The sequence below is a fragment of the Myotis nattereri genome (genome assembly GCF_964212035.1).
Source record: "Myotis nattereri genome assembly, chromosome: 11".
NCBI lineage: Eukaryota > Metazoa > Chordata > Mammalia > Chiroptera > Vespertilionidae > Myotis > Myotis nattereri.
In genome coordinates this window covers 77,354,835-77,370,390 of record NC_138086.1, presented here as the reverse complement: position 1 = coordinate 77,370,390, position 15,556 = coordinate 77,354,835, and the positions used below count along the sequence as shown (strand labels likewise).

Genomic DNA, 15,556 nt, shown 5'->3' with positions numbered 1-15,556 from the left:
ACAATGTTCCCATACTTGATTTGGCAAAGAAACCTCAAGTCGCTGTGGGTATTGTGAGTAAACAATTTTGTTTTACCTTAAACTTTGGGACTTTTCCTTTAACCTCTATAATGGCAGTACCTGGCACATCAAATAAGTATGAGTAAATAAAAAGGCTTCGCTAAGAAGTGACTAGAGGGTGGGGGAGGTGGGGCTGAAGCATCTTTTCAATTATTTTGCCTAAAAACGGAGACTTGGAATCTAATCTAGGCGTGGCATAGAAGGGCTCCTTGGCTGCTCAGTGTAACTCCATCTGCCCACCAGGGAGTGTTAATTCCTCCCTGCTTCTGACTGTCTGTCAGTGGTGGTTTTCAATAGTAACAGGAGTTGCCATTTCCCCCCATATTTTTAAAGTGAGAAAACGGGGCAGGTGGCACTGAGGGCTGTGAGCCAGGCCCAGGCTTGAACTGGAAGTCCAGCGAGATGTGTTGCATAAGAGATGGAAACAATCTGTGATTGAGGAACATTTGGTGGCAGCAGGCTGAGGATGCATGTTTAATCCTCGTTAAAGAATCAGGCATGAAACAGACATTTATTAGGTCATAATATTGTTTCCCATAACATTTCCGAAATGTCTTCTCTGCACATAGAGACTGGATGTCACCCTGATCCAGGGACAGCGTGTTATCGGTTTTTCTCAGGGCGGATCTTTTCTGGGCCACCTGCTGCTTCACGGGCTCTGAACAACCTAACACACTAACCACGTGATTCCATTCTCCTAACTCCATCCTGACAGAGAAACTGCTTTGCCATGAATTCTGCCAGCATCGGTGCAGGGGTGGCGGTTTGTATATGGGGGGCCATGTCCTCCCCCCCAGCCCTCTGTAACCAGCCACTCATTGCATAGACCTCCCCATGCAATGCACTTCTTAGGTTCCCACACTCCTGGCAGTTACCACATGCCTTGGGCTCTGGATAAACTTCCAGAACACACTCCATCCTCCACCTCTCTCTGACCCCTGTGACCCTTGTGCCTTCTTGCCAAGCCAACGGGGCTGGGAAAGCATGGTCTTTGAGGTCAAGCAAACCTAGGTTCAAATATGGGCATTTGGTACTCTCTCTGGGCAGAGGACTCATTGATTGCATTTATTCCTGTCCTCCTACCCATCCAGCCCTGACCCCGCTCTGCTTCATGACTGGGTCTTGGATGGGGAGCCCCACGGACCCCCACTTGGTCAGCCTTGGCGTTCACATCCCAGTTCTGCTAAGTGGGTGCCCACCTTCCCTCTGAGTTCATCTTCCCGGGACCTATGATCGCTGGGAACTCTGAGGGAGTCCTCTAATGCCTGGCGGTCCTTCTAGGGCGCAGCTCTGTGGTTGCTTCTGAAGGGCACCGTCAGCTTGTCATGCCCTGAACCGCCTTTCCATTCATACTGGGATTTCTACAACCACAGCCAAGTACTGGCAGGTGGCCCCCGTCCAGCAGTGTGGTCACTAGTCTCCGAAGACACCCTCCCCACCCACGAGCCATGTTTCATGTTGTTATGTTTCATCGGTGGTCCCCTCCTCTTGAATCCCGGCTGGGCTCTAATTCATGCTTGACCAATGGAAAGGGGCAGAAGTGATGCTGTGTAATTTCTAACCCTGGGTCATGGAGCCCTGGAAGCTTCTGCCTCATGCTCTTGTATGTATCCCAGCTGCCACCCTCCCAGGAAGCCCTGGGAAGACCCACGTGAAGAGCAACTGAGGAACCTTAGTCCTTGCCAAGCTCCCAGCAGTCACCAGCGTCAACACGCCAGCCATGCCACTCAGGCCATTCCCTGCTGAGTCCCTGACATCATGGTACAAAGAGGAGCTGCCTCATTGTACCCTGTTTGATTCCCAGATCCTCAGAAACATGAGGGGAAATCGACCAATATTTTAAGTCCCTAGCATCTGGGACTGTTACATAGCAATCAATGACCAGAAGAGGGAGACTTGTTTATGTGAATAATGTTCCTCTGGGTTGTCCATGGATGCGGGGCCTGGCACGTGTGCGCAGTGAGTTTGCGATCCTATTTCTTGGGGTTCCTCTATGTGGAGGGACTTGGGACAAGGCCTAGGGCAGATGGCTGGCTTCTAGCCAGTGGGGAGATTTTCCATTTTCCAGTCATGGACTGGGCAGCCCCCCAGTTCCAGCTGTTTTCCCGAGAGCAGTTTCCTGCTCTAGTCCTGATGCATGGACCTCCCCACAGAGATATGAAAACATAGCCCCTAAATGTTGCCCCACTATGTTCTGCGCCCACAGCCTGCCTAAGTGTTTGCTCTTTATTTCTGGCAGCTGGAGGTTCAGCTTTCTCCCTTTGAGCTAAGCTGTTCATTATTATTGTTTTATTTTTATTTAAAATATCTTTATTGATTTCAGAGAGGTAGGGATAAGGAGAGAGAGATAGAAACATCAATGATGAGAGAGCATCATTGATCGGCTGCCTCCTGCATACTCCCTTACTGGGGACCAAGCTGCAACCTGGGCATGTGCCCTGACCAGGAATAGAACCATGACCTCCTGGTTCATAGGTCAACACTCAACTCCTGAGCCACACCAGCCAGGCAATTATTGTTTTAAATTTTTCTTTTTCTTCTAGAAGTTATAATGTGAAGTGGAGGTGAGGATGACATGCAAAGGGGGAGGGGGATTCCGGAGGTTGCTCCATTGGACTTTTTAACTTAAATTCCCTACTTTCTTTCTAGACTATTTTTGGGTATTTGACTCCCTACATCACAAGACTGTACTAGCAAAACCATGAACATGCTCACTCCATGAAAAGATGCAAATTCAGGCAGATAAATGAAATCCTGTTGTAGATTACTAAATTCACAGTTGAGTCCCATTGTTCCACCAGAATGGATCTGAATGTTGGCATGCTGTTGCTATGGGGACTGGCAATGGTAACTACTGATGAGGCGATGAGGCGGGACCTTCACACCCTTTGCTTCTCTCTGATAACCTTGGAAGGGCTGTGTCCTTTGGATCAGACTCTCTCAGAATCCACCTCCACCTCAGACTACAGCTAATGGGGCCAGGCTGCTCACATGGCTCACCCAGACAACATAGAGGGATTTTTTTCCCCTCTTGGATTTTAACAAAACTGGCAGATGGGAATTCAAGCTGTAACATTCAGCAAGAGAATTAATATACTGAAATGTGACCTTTGACAGATACTAAAATGAGTCTAAGGCTATCGGGACAAGTGCATGGAGAAAAAAATAATTATGGAAGGAAGGAAATTGGAAACAGGATGAAGATAATTATGTAAATCTTCTGAGGAATGAATAAATATTCTCTCATAAGTAATTAAGTCTCCTCATATCCACACACTGTATTTGGCTTAGGCATTCAAACACATCTGTTTGAATTGTGCCTCTGCTCCAAGACTTCAGTGATGACCCAGTGCCCTAGTTTATTACACTCCAACTCCTGGTCCCGGGAGGCTTCTATAGCCTGGCCTCAGCCTACCCCTAGAGCACTGGTTCTTAAGCTTGGGTGGACTTCTGAATCCCTGGGACATTTACAAGTTCTGGCCAGGTTCTCACATACACAAAATAGATAGAGGGTTATGATCAGCATGTGTGTTAATTTTCTATGGACTATGATACCTACCACCAACTTCAATGATGGATTTGAGTTTTGAAAAGATCACTTTGGCTACAGTGTAAAGAAAGGACATAACATCGAAGCAACAACAATAAAAAATATGGCAAGGAATGTAAGTGGAAAAGTATACTGGGAAAACTGGAGAGTTTCAGACAGGTACCTGTGGTCTCAGACACTTAATTAATATTTTTGAAATATATACATTCCTTTGGCATTCTGTTTCCTAGGCCCACCTTTTTTTGGGAAATCCACCCATCATTGAAGATCTATCTTTTTTTAGAATGGCCTGAGTTCTCTATGAGAATATAGTCTAGAATAGCCTTTCTGAGTTATCTATGAGAATATAATCTAGAATGGCCTTTCTGAGTTCTCTATGAGAATATAATCTAGAATGGCCTTTCTGAGTTCTCTATGAGAATATAATCTAGAATGGCCTTTCTGAGTTCTCTATGAGAATATAATCTAGAATGGCCTTTCTGAGTTATCTATGAGGATATAAATTAGGATGGCCTTTGGACTTCTCTAAAGAATATAATTTCACCTTTTTTGAAACTCTCTTAGCTCTTGCCTTGATGAATTTTTTTTCTCCTGACATTTTCCTCTGTCGTATGTCAGTTCAATGAACAACTTTGATTTCTCCCCGCTACAGGGAAGCCCCAGGTGAGAGATTATTTTCTACTGTCACTCTTCCCTGCCAGGCCTAGAAGAGGGCCTTGTGTGCAGTAGACCCCAAATGAATGTTTCCCCATTGAATCTGTTCACAGACCAAGGAGAGCTTCTCAGTGACCCATTATCAGGCCAAATAGAAAATTCCTTGTCTTATTGGGTGGAGGTTCTGACTATTCTTGGCCATTGAGACTTTGGTGTAGGAAGCACAAAGGGCAGCTGAGTCATGACCAGTGGAATCTAGAAACAAGTAATTCACTAACAGAGGATTTCTTCCCCACTTCCTCGGCTCTCTCTCCTCTCCTGGAAGGGAGGACATTGTGTAATTAGTCCAGGATCTTGAGGAGAGGGCCAAAAGGACTAGGAGTAGTCCTTCACCTACAAACCTACTGCACTTGTCAGAAAGTTGCCTTTCTAGGTCGTCCAAGTAGCAAGGGTTTTTGGATACAGGGAATTAGAGAGTTAGGACAGCTCAGAGAAGAGGGTGGGGAGAGGGTGCAGGGCATGATCCAGAAAGAGAGCCTCCCACACCTTCATTTTAGAGATGAGGAAACAAAGGCTTAGTGAAAAGGTAAGTGCCTTTCCCCGGTCACACGGTTACTAATGGAGGATCAAGGCAGAGAACAAAATGAAACCCAATTTCTCTCCAAAAGGAAAAGCTTTCCTGGGAGACTAGTTCATTCCTTTCTGTTAAGTTATTTCGACAGTGATGGGACAATACCGTTTTTTCCTGCTGGAGAACAATGGGTTTCCTTTCTGAACACACACATCTCTCCTTGGAGCTAGGGACAATGATGGCAGTGTGCAGTCACCGTGATGATATAAATGAAAGGCGTGTGCAGGAACTCAGGTGTTAGCCAATTAAACAATGTTTAGTGGAAAGAATGAGTCATGTGGTAGAGGATTTTGTAGCATTAAGTAAGTAGAAGAGAGCACACAAAAATCAGAAAAAGAATATACACCCACATGCTCAAATTTTAACAAGTATGTTTTCTGTTCTTTTTACATTTTATAGAATAAAAAGTGAAAGATAAGATAAGACATTAGACAGTTGTGAAAAGAAATACTGAGAAACTGACAGAATGAAAAAGGTGCTAGATAATATAAAGGATGAATGTTTTGAAATGATTACAGGAAAAGCAACTTTGAAGATATTTTAGAAAGAATAAGAGTAGGGTTAATATTGCTGATAATAATGGAACTAAAATAAAATAAACGATTAGGAAAAGCTTAAATAATTCTTCCAAGTATCGAGCCATAAGACCAAGATATTCAAATAATGACAGAGAAACACCAGCATTACTGATGTGCGAATAGTTAGTGCCCCTGAATACAAGATCAGAACAAATGGAAGATAATAAATATTCAGACATAAATAAAATGAGCTAAGAAATCACTTTAATCTGCAGATTAAAAGAGCTCCCTTGGCAAATAGCAGAACCAATAGAACAGACCAGTAAATTGACACAACCAGGTAACAGTATAAATCCTCAAAGAAAAAAGAAATCAAGAAACAAAAGACAAAAGACAAAACTTGATAGCCTATCAAGAAAGAAATCCCAGGCTGACTTTAGACCTCCCCTGTGTAGCATAAAATTCCAGAGCCGCGGCAGCAACATCAGCGGAGGGTTGAGTTGTGAGCTCAATATACCTATGCACATACAACCGACCAATATGTGACAAGAGATCGAAGAATACTCGATGGATAAAGACTATTTGGTATATTCAGTAAATGGTGCTGGGAAAGCTGGATATTCACATGCAAAAGAAGGAAACTGGGCCCCTATCTTACATTGCACTAAAAATTAACTCAAAATAGATTAAAGACAAAGGTAAGACCTGACACTAGAAGACTCCTAGGAGAATACACAGGGGACAATCTCCTTGACATTGGTCTTGGCAATGCTTTTATGGATATGACACCCAAAACACGAACAACAAAAATGAAAGCCAGCAAGTGAGACTGCATCAAACTACAAAGCTTCTGCAGAGCCAAAGAAATGACCAACAAAATGAAGAGGCAGCGATGAAACAGAAGGAAATATTTACAAACCACCTATTTGATAAGGAATCGATATCCAAAAAATATAAAAAATTCACACAACTCAATAGCCAAAAAGAAATGACCCATTTAAACTGTCCTAGGATTTGAATAGGCATTTTTCCAAAGAAGATATTCAAATGGCCAATAGGTACATGGAAAGGTGCTCAACATCACTAACACCAGGAAATGCACATCAAAACCATAACGAGACATCATTTCACATATGACAGAATGACTATTAACAAAAAGATGAGAGGAAACAATGTTAGGAAGGAAGTCTTATACAGTGTTGGTGGGATTGTAAATTGGTGCAGCCACTATGGTAAAACAGCATGGAAGTTCCTCAAAGGATTGAAAATAGAACTACCATACCATCCAACAATTTCACATTTTGGTATATATCTGAAGAAAATGAAATCTCCATTTTCAGGAGAAATCTGCACCCCCCTGTCCAGCAGCATTATGCACAGTAGCCAAGACATGAAAACAACCTAAGTGTCCATTGACAGATGAATGGATAAAGACTAGTTGGTATATATGTACAATGGAATATTACTCAGTCATAAAAAAGAAAACTCTCCCATTTATGACAACACAGATAAATCTTGAGTGCAATATATCAGGTAAAATCAGAGGAAGACAAATGTTGTGTGATTTCAACTTGTATATGAAATGTTAAAAACAAAACACCTCCAAACTCATAGAAACACAGAATAGATTAGTGGTTGCCAGAGGTGGGGGTTAGGGGAAATGGATGAAGCTGGTCAAAGGGTACAGACTTCTATTTATAAGATCAATAAGTTATAAAGGATAACACAGTGACTACAGTAAACAGTACTAGGTTGTATATTTAATAGTTGCTCAGAGAGTTTTAAAAAGTTCTTAACACACATAAATTAACAACTGTGGGGGTGGATACTAAAATTATTATGGTAATCATTTTTCAATATAATACATAGTGCTTTGGACACCTTAAGCCTACACATGTTCTGTCAGCTTTATCTCCATAAAGGTAAAAAAAATAGAAAAATGAAAAACTGAATGAGCAAAATTAAAATAAATAAAAGGATGAAGTATGCAATTCAAAAACTCAAGGAAAGAGTGAAATCAGCAGAGAAAAGCGGTATTGAACTCCACACAGGGCCTTGGACACCCCGACGCTCAGTCTCACCTCTCTGGCTGAGCGTCTCCTCTCTGTGTTTTCACATCATTAACAGGAGGGCGGAGGGTGAAGAATTCCTTAGTTCATTAGTCAATTCATTTCCAGAAAGTGTTCCAAGGCAAAGCTGATTTCTTTGACTAATAGGAGAAGATTGGCCCTTTCAGAAGAAGGAAGTTGTCTGGATGTGTGCCCAAAAATATGTATCCTGTCTTTCAATGCTCAGTGGGAGTTACTCTCATTAGTTCCCCTTCTTTATTGCATTTGGGTAAAACAGAGAAGCCGTCTTGAAGATGATAAATGACTAATAAATTTTAATCGGCTCTTTAGCGCATACATACAAACAGTCATTAAATTCATCCAGAAAACTGTTAGAATCGAAAGTGCTAAAGTTGCAGAAATAACCAAGATCTTCTGGTTTCCTTCTATTCTTAAGAGTAATCCTACAACTAAAATCCCTAATGGATGTAGAGAAGAATCAGTTATGGAGTGTGTGTGTGTGTGTGTGTGTGTGTGTTTTGAATGGGTCAGAAATGTGAAGAGGAAATGAGTTAACCCTTTGCGGTCGTATGTCTGCTCTCAGCCACCACAGCAAGGAACCGTACGAATCTTAACTCTATTCATTCATGGATCAGTTCATAATTTCTCTGAAAGCTCTTAAGTGTCTAAGCGACCTTGTCACGAATCAAAACATTGCCCCGACAAATCGGAGATGCCGAAACTCAATGTAAACAAACGCGGTCCTTCCACACTCGCCATGCAAAACACTGTGGCGAGTCCGTCGCCTTTTGAGAGTGAAGAAATCGACAAGCTTCGGAGATACTTCGCAGAATTTCAAATAAAGCTTTACAAATTACGTTTAACTGTAATGAGGCATGCTCGCTTGTTAAGATATTTCAAAATAATACTCCAAAATGGCAAAGAGAAAGTTACCGAAAGAAGTGTACTGCGAATCTGAAAGTAACGATGAAGAGTTTTATTTTGGCGCCTTGAATACTGACTCTGACGTAGAAAGTGATAACGTTTGCAGTGATTCTACTAGTAGTGACGTAGTTCCAGAAAAGAATGAATAAATCTTGTTTATCCTTCATAATCTCACATGTTATGTATCACTGCTCTTTCCATGGAAATTAATTCCGACCAGTACGACACCCATGTCCGAATTTAATACGACCGCAAAGGGTTAAAACAGGTGCAAAATTGAACCACTCCTCCACTCAAATGTTCTGGTAGGTGATGTGGTCTTTGTTTTCACAAGCACGTGAGCACCGCTATAATCACTGTGAGACAAAAAAAAACACAACAAATTAGGTTTGGACTCTTCTCTGGGTCCCTGGCAGCCGTGGGAGAGGATGCTCCTTTTAAAATGAGCAACTTGTACTTGAGTGTGTGTGCAAGTATCACTCACGGATGAGCAGAGAGAATCCCTGCCTGAAGCAACTGGCTAGGATTCCACAGGTTTTAAAACAAGACCCAGCGTGGAGCTCTGTTGGCGGCTTCTAGAGCATTTGTCATGACGTTTTCCACCACCTGTTAGTCCTGGGGGACCTGAAAGGACATCGGCCCGTTTGAAAGCCACAAAAGGTTCTTTCTTTGATGCAGCAAGTCCACTTCTATAAATTTCCCTAAATAAAAAATAATGCTCACAAGATTTAACTATGAGAGAATATTCATTGTAGATTTGTGTATAATAGCCAATTTTATTTTGGAAAGCTATAAACGGCCAACAATATAAAGTGTAACACAGTGACTATAGTAACAACACTATATTGTATATTTGAAAGTTACTCAGAGAGAAGTTTATTTTGGAAATTGTTTTGGGAAAAGATAAACAGCCAACAATAATTTACCCACATAAAGAGGCAATCACTTAGGGGCTACTCCCGTGTACGGAGAGTGGGTAGGTGCCAGCCTGCCGAGATAAGGGGCCAGGAGAAGAGAGCCCGGCTCTCTGGAGGGAGCACCCTCAGAGCTGGGCGATGGGTGGTCAGATAGACACGCTTTGTCTAAACGTCTTTCTCAGTGGGAGTATGAAGGACACACTATGCCAGAGGCTGCTGCTTACCTCTGCTCTCTCATTCTTCCCTAGGACTGTATTCTGACCAATGGGCCCAGGTCAAAAACAAACAAGCACGCAGGCGAACAAACAGCTTTTCCTTCTGTTAGAGATGCCAAGTGAAATGCAAGCAAAAATGAATGGGTTGGAGTCCCAGGAATGCCAGCTCAGAGAAGGACAGGTAGCTGGTATGGGCCTCTTTTATTCTTCCTCCCCTCTTCCTTCCCTGGAGTTTGGCTGGAATTTGGGCCTGATGGCCAGAGTTCCAGCAGCCGCCTCGACCCAAGAGCCGTCTTTACCAAGAGCTGACCTTGAGGCATGACGCGTTCGCACTTCAACTGCACTGGCCTGTCCCCAAACCCACATTTAAATGTCCGGATCCTGGTTATTATCTTAGGACCTTCTACCACACCCAGCAGTGGTGTCTCATGTCCCTTACATTTCAAAGGCAATGCCCTCGGACTTACATCTGCAAAGTACTTGAGACTTCACATGTGTTATTGAGTAGAGATAATTCTGGTCCATTTTCTGGGCTCTCGTCCTTAAGCTCACGATATGGTATGATATGATATTACCACCTTAGTGAACTGTGGAGGCTGCTGTGTGTAGAGGGAGTGCAACCCTCTAGAACCCTTTGGTGGCACTGATATTGGCATTTTCCACTTCATTGTATAGTGAGTTATTTTTAGAGTGGAATCTTATGGATATTTCAATGTGTTAAATTTGCTGGAAGAAACGTTCAAATATGGGTTTTATATCCCCATAGCAATTACTCCCGAATTGGCTGATGCCGTTGGATAGAGAGCCTACCATTTCTACTGGCAAAATAACTGACAGGAAGAAGCCTTAGGAACCTTGCGCACAGCCTATCCCTGTCCCACCTGCACAGTCACTTACCTGTGATGGCCAGCTGGGTCACAAAGAAGGTCATTCTTGACTTCCTCTTCCGCCTCCACGTGGAGAACAGCACCGTGGAGTTCCCCACGATGGTGAAAGCGAAGAGGACCCACAGCGTTATCAGCTGCTCCGTCTGTGGAAAGCAAGCGACACGGAGCGGCCTGTGAGGACCAGGGTGCCCTGCACAGCACGGGGCTCAGGTTCCTGCTGGAAGGTCTTCCTTCTGCTCTATGTCCCCACCGTCAGAGCTCTGCTCACAAGAGGCCAAAGACCAAGACCGTTTGCTCCCGGGAAGAGGATGGCACCGGGGTGGGGGGCCTCGTCCCTGGTCCAGGACAGGGTGACGGAGCTGTAGTGTGGCAGGTGCGGGCCTGCAAAGTCCTGCGAAAACGCAAGTGAGGGGTTTTCCAAGCTTTCCCCCCGTTCCTTTCAGGGAACCTGTTTCATAGGAAGAAGCATTTCGATGCTTTACATCCATTTATTTTTTCAAATCACAGAGCACGGTGTCACGTCCACACATTTTCTCCGCCGGGGCAGTGGTGCGGGAGTGGTTTGCTTCCACGCTGCCCAGCACTGAGCCAATCTCTGCGGGACTCTTTCCGCCTCAGAGGAAGAAGGGACGAAGTTAGACACTGTTTTCCTTCCTGACTCCGTCTTCTCCAGCACCGTCCCTGGCCTTGCCCGGCGCTCACATCCCTCCGCCGGGAGAAAGCGACAGGCCCCTGTGCACCTGCAGCAGAAATCTGCTCCCTGGACCGCATAGCGGGGCCCCTGCACCAGCCTCCCCTCCATGATGCTCAGGGACACTCTTCACATTAATAGTTCACAGCAAGCGCGTCTGTCTGCCCTGCACTCAGACCCTCCATACCCTCACCTTCTATGATCCTCCCATTTTCCAGCAGGTGGCGGGGGGCGGGGGGAGGGGGGGTTCCAATCTCACCTATTTTTTATTTCTCACAGAAAATTGTTTTCAACTAAAATGGCTCTGAAGGCCTTTTGGATGAGAATTGGAAAGAGAAGGAGACATGATCAAATAAACTCGGGTACTTTTGAACTAGAAGCTACGTCCCCCCCCCTCCCGCCCCCCAGATTGTTCTCTCTTCATGCTGTTCTTTCACTAACTGCCTGTGGTTTGGTTTTAGGCCACATTTCCAGAAAATAACACCATAGAAGGTAACTACTTTGTTGAGAGAGTGCGCGCGCGCGCGTGTGTGTGTGTGTGTGTGTGTGTGTGTGTGTGTGTCCTGCAGGCTGCATTGGTGACTATGCAGGTACCCACATTCAGATTCCCAGAAATCGGGGTTCTCTTGAATGGATGAGCCCTGTGGCCCCCAGTGGGCATGGAATGGCTGCCGTCTCTAATCCCTTGACTGAGCAATCCCTACCTAGGCCTCCAGTCTCTCCAAAGGAGGCCCAGGGCTCGGGTGGGCTCTGCTGGGCACATAGTGGCAGACACTGCAAATCTAACCAGCCTGGTGGCTGTGTCGGTGAATGGGAAGCCAGGCCTCAGGAGGCCTGACACACTCCGTGCTGGCCTGGCCCAGCCTTTTCCTCAGGCGCCGACGGCGACTCTGTGAGAAGCTCTGTTCTTGAAACGGAGCAATGTCCACAGGGCAGGCTGAGCAAGCCCTGTGAATTCAGCCTAGCATTCTTACCCATGCACACATGCGCATACACACACACACAAAGCCCACGGTAATATGAGGATTGGAAAACTCTGGGAATTGAGGAAACAAGTTCAGCGGTGTTTGTGCACTACAGTCAGGTGAGCAATTTGCTATACAAGTGGGGAGGCTTTGTCACCATCCTGACTTGGATCAGATGCTCTGCTACTTGGGAGATGTGTGATGCACGGGGGGTAGCGTCTCCCAGCTACTTTCTCATTTACAAGATGGAGACCAAAATAAAATCTGCCTCAGGACACTTTGATGGATAGTCACCATGGTGGTAATGAGGTTTCTAGATGGTGCCTGAAGCGTAGCATACACACAATAAAAGGTGGTTCATCTCCTTCCTTTGGTTCCTGGGCTGCATATAGGTTTGAGAAGATATTTATAAAGAACTCACAACCTTTGCAGAGTGAAGCTCAAATTCACCCTGTTTGTCCTGTTTTCTATCGGAATTTCCCCTAAGCCTAATAGGCATCCCCCCTCCACCCAGGCACTGATGGTGCCCCAACAAGGGTTTCAGACGATTGCAGAAGCTAGTTGAGGATGAAGTGCACCCTAGTGGTCACAGGAGGAAAAGTTCCAGCCAGGTGCTCAGGACTGAGTAGAACAGGGGAAACTGGGAAATTTTCAATGACGAAAGACTCGAGTGTTTTTGACTTGGTTACATGGTTGTGGTTTCATGGCTAATTCGTTTCAATCTCAAGTTATTGAGGCCTTGCAGTGACGTCAGCTCTCTACAGACCAGAGAATTCCCGAGTGGGACTTAGAGGAATGAACTGACGTGTTCCCTGGGGGACGCTGGGGCTGCCGCAGGGCAGACACCACGGAATGGCTCTAAGGATTATGTGTCCAAGGCCAAAAGGATGTCCCTGAGGGAAGGCATTGGGTCTGCGTTGCCACTTCCTATAGCAGGTGCTAAGTAAACATCTGCAGGAAGGCTACATGGTCAATGACAAGTGCAAGGGTACTTAGAAGTATCTTAGACAAGGTTATTTCAAATGGAAATGATCTCAGGAAACACAGGACATTCAGTCGGGTGACTCTAGTTGGAACTGGATAGTCAGACTTGTCTGGAGAGGAAGACATGATTTCCCCAAACCCAAGGAACAATGATCTTCTTTCCCAGCGTAGTCCTGGAAACTGGGAGAAAAAAAGGTCTGAAGGATCTTTAACAATCGTACGGTGGTTGGGAACCCACATTATTTGAGCGACTCCATTAATCTAGCACCCGAGTTATTCAGTTCACACTGTATAGTAGGTGATCAATAAGTGTGTGTTGCTGATCGACTGTCCTGTGCTGCGCATTGTTTGAGACGCCTTACTTACTGCTCACTTCATCCCCACAACCTGGCCGGTGAGACGTCACTGTCCTCAATCACACGGAGAGGGACTGGGGCTCAGAGGGGTTCCTAAGCTGGTCGGTACACATGGTTTATAAGGGGTGCAGCTGAAATTGGAATATTATTTTGCTTAACTGGAAAGTCCATGCCCTACTTACAGTTTGGGGCCAGAGATGGTGAAGTTGCCTCATTTGCTTTCAATTATCATCATTGTTATTTTGACTCCAAACTTGTCTGAAGCTGGGCCTCCGGAACTAGGTCAGTTTTGTGACTGTTCCCCACTTACCCCCCACCCCACCCCCACAACTGGCTGAACAAGAGAGCAATGCTCAATATGTGTTTGAAGGGACTGACCCTGGACCCGCGTGTGGCTTCCACACCACAGCATCCTGCATGTCACACGAGATGCAGCGACGCCATCTGGCCCAGGGAATCATAGCGCCTTCCATACGCCTTACACTTCCATGGTTCCTTTAACAATGAGTGTTATTCCTGTGAGGCTAAAGATGAGTATCTCAAACACAGGAGAGAGCAAATGTATCTTCCTTCCCAAGAGAGGAAATGAAGTCTCAGAAAGGTTACAATTCAGCCTCCATCCTCAGCGAGCGGGCAGAGCAGCTGTGCTGCCTTGGCACTGGGACCCAGTGCCACCTGTCACTCACAGCACCGGCCTCTGAGGCGGCTCAAAGCCTCATTGATTCGCAGAGGTGGGTTGGAAATACCAAGAGCAAAGGTCTGAAAGCATCTGATTCCACTGAAGATGAGTCACCGGGTAACACAGGCAGCCACGGTGTAAAGCGAGCCCGGCAGGAGCGGATGCAGAGCTTTGGTTCCGTGATTAGACCCGGGGAGTGTGATCCAGGCAGAGGCCCGGAGCCCCCTGGGAGGTGATATGTCTGAGCAGGTGGGCACTCCGACGGCTCCGTGTCTTGCCCACCTGCTGCTTCAGAAGACGCGGCCCGGTGGCAACAACCGGAAACAGCCAAGCAGGCGGCGGGGGGGAGGACTGGGCTTGCTCGGAGGGCTCACCTGGCTTCTTCCCACAGCCACCTCCTCCCAGTGAGGCCCCTTCCGAACATCTGCATCTTCACCACCCTCCCCAGGAACCCAGCTGGGAGACACCCTTGCGCATACAGTTGAATGACTGTCCTCACACCCTCCTCTCGGCATTCACCTTTTCTAACAGTTTTACTGAGAGCTATGGGAATTCTATCTTGAATTACCCAGGGTAGTCTTTATTTCTAACATTCAAGTGTAAGAAATAGATAACAAGACATTTTGATGGATTACTATTACAAAAAATAAAAAAAATGATGTAAAGCAACATTATGTGGGGATGTGAATGCAAGTTTTCTATTTTGGTAAGGCTTTTCCTATCGTTACAGGCATGCAGAACAGGGGTGTAGGTGGCAGCCTCTGGCCGGGGCTGGTGGGACTAGCAGACGGGGGCTCCTGTGTGAAGAACAGAGATCATGAATGGGGTGGAGGTACTGTCAGAGCCTGGCTCTGTCGAGGTGGACAGCAGGGCAGGGCTGTGGACCAAGATGGTTCCAGATAGTCATGGACCAAGTCATTCTGTGAATTCCCATGAAGTGCTGGGGGACGGAGGGAGAGACTCAGCCTGAGCAGAGAGCCTTGACATATATCCGTGGAGCAGAGGTGATACTCAGGCGGGCGGTGGGGAAGGGAATTGTTCTGGAAACCATGTCCTGTGAACATGATTATACTGGTTTGCATTCTGCATAATTCAAAAAGCATTTGTTGAGAATCTAGTAGCAAATTCAAAATACTTTGGGGATGAAAGGAAGGCTAAGACAGGAGCTCACAGTCTGATGGTGGAGGCATATATGGAGACAAAAGTTTTCAATGTGACCTGTTATAATGGAGAATTTGAGAAGAGGCTGGTTATGGCTGGTCCAAAGGTCGATTCTGGAGGAATTAATATGTGAGTTGAGTCAGAAAAAGTGAGTAGAAGTAGCCAAGCAGAGAAGCAGGGCACCTGGCAAAGGTGTGAGTGAAGGCAGAGGACAGAGGGGGCCGTCCCTGATCCTCAGATGTGGTCACGGAGCTGGGCAAGCCTGGTATGTAAGTGTCAACTTGGGCCAGTGTCC

At 45.7% G+C, this 15,556-nt stretch overlaps 1 protein-coding gene across 2 annotated transcripts in view; it reads right to left on the bottom strand.

The window, feature by feature from the left end:
* The window catches only part of NPSR1 (neuropeptide S receptor 1), a gene marked incomplete at both ends in the record, with an annotated part of 65,143 nt that overhangs the window by 43,330 nt on the left and 6,257 nt on the right, over positions 1–15,556 (bottom strand). For both annotated transcript variants that reach the window (XM_081102539.1, XM_081102540.1), the window contains one exon: positions 10,436–10,568. In XM_081102539.1, the coding sequence (XP_080958665.1) occupies positions 10,436–10,568 (133 nt within the window). The remainder of the gene's footprint in view (positions 1–10,435; positions 10,569–15,556) is intronic.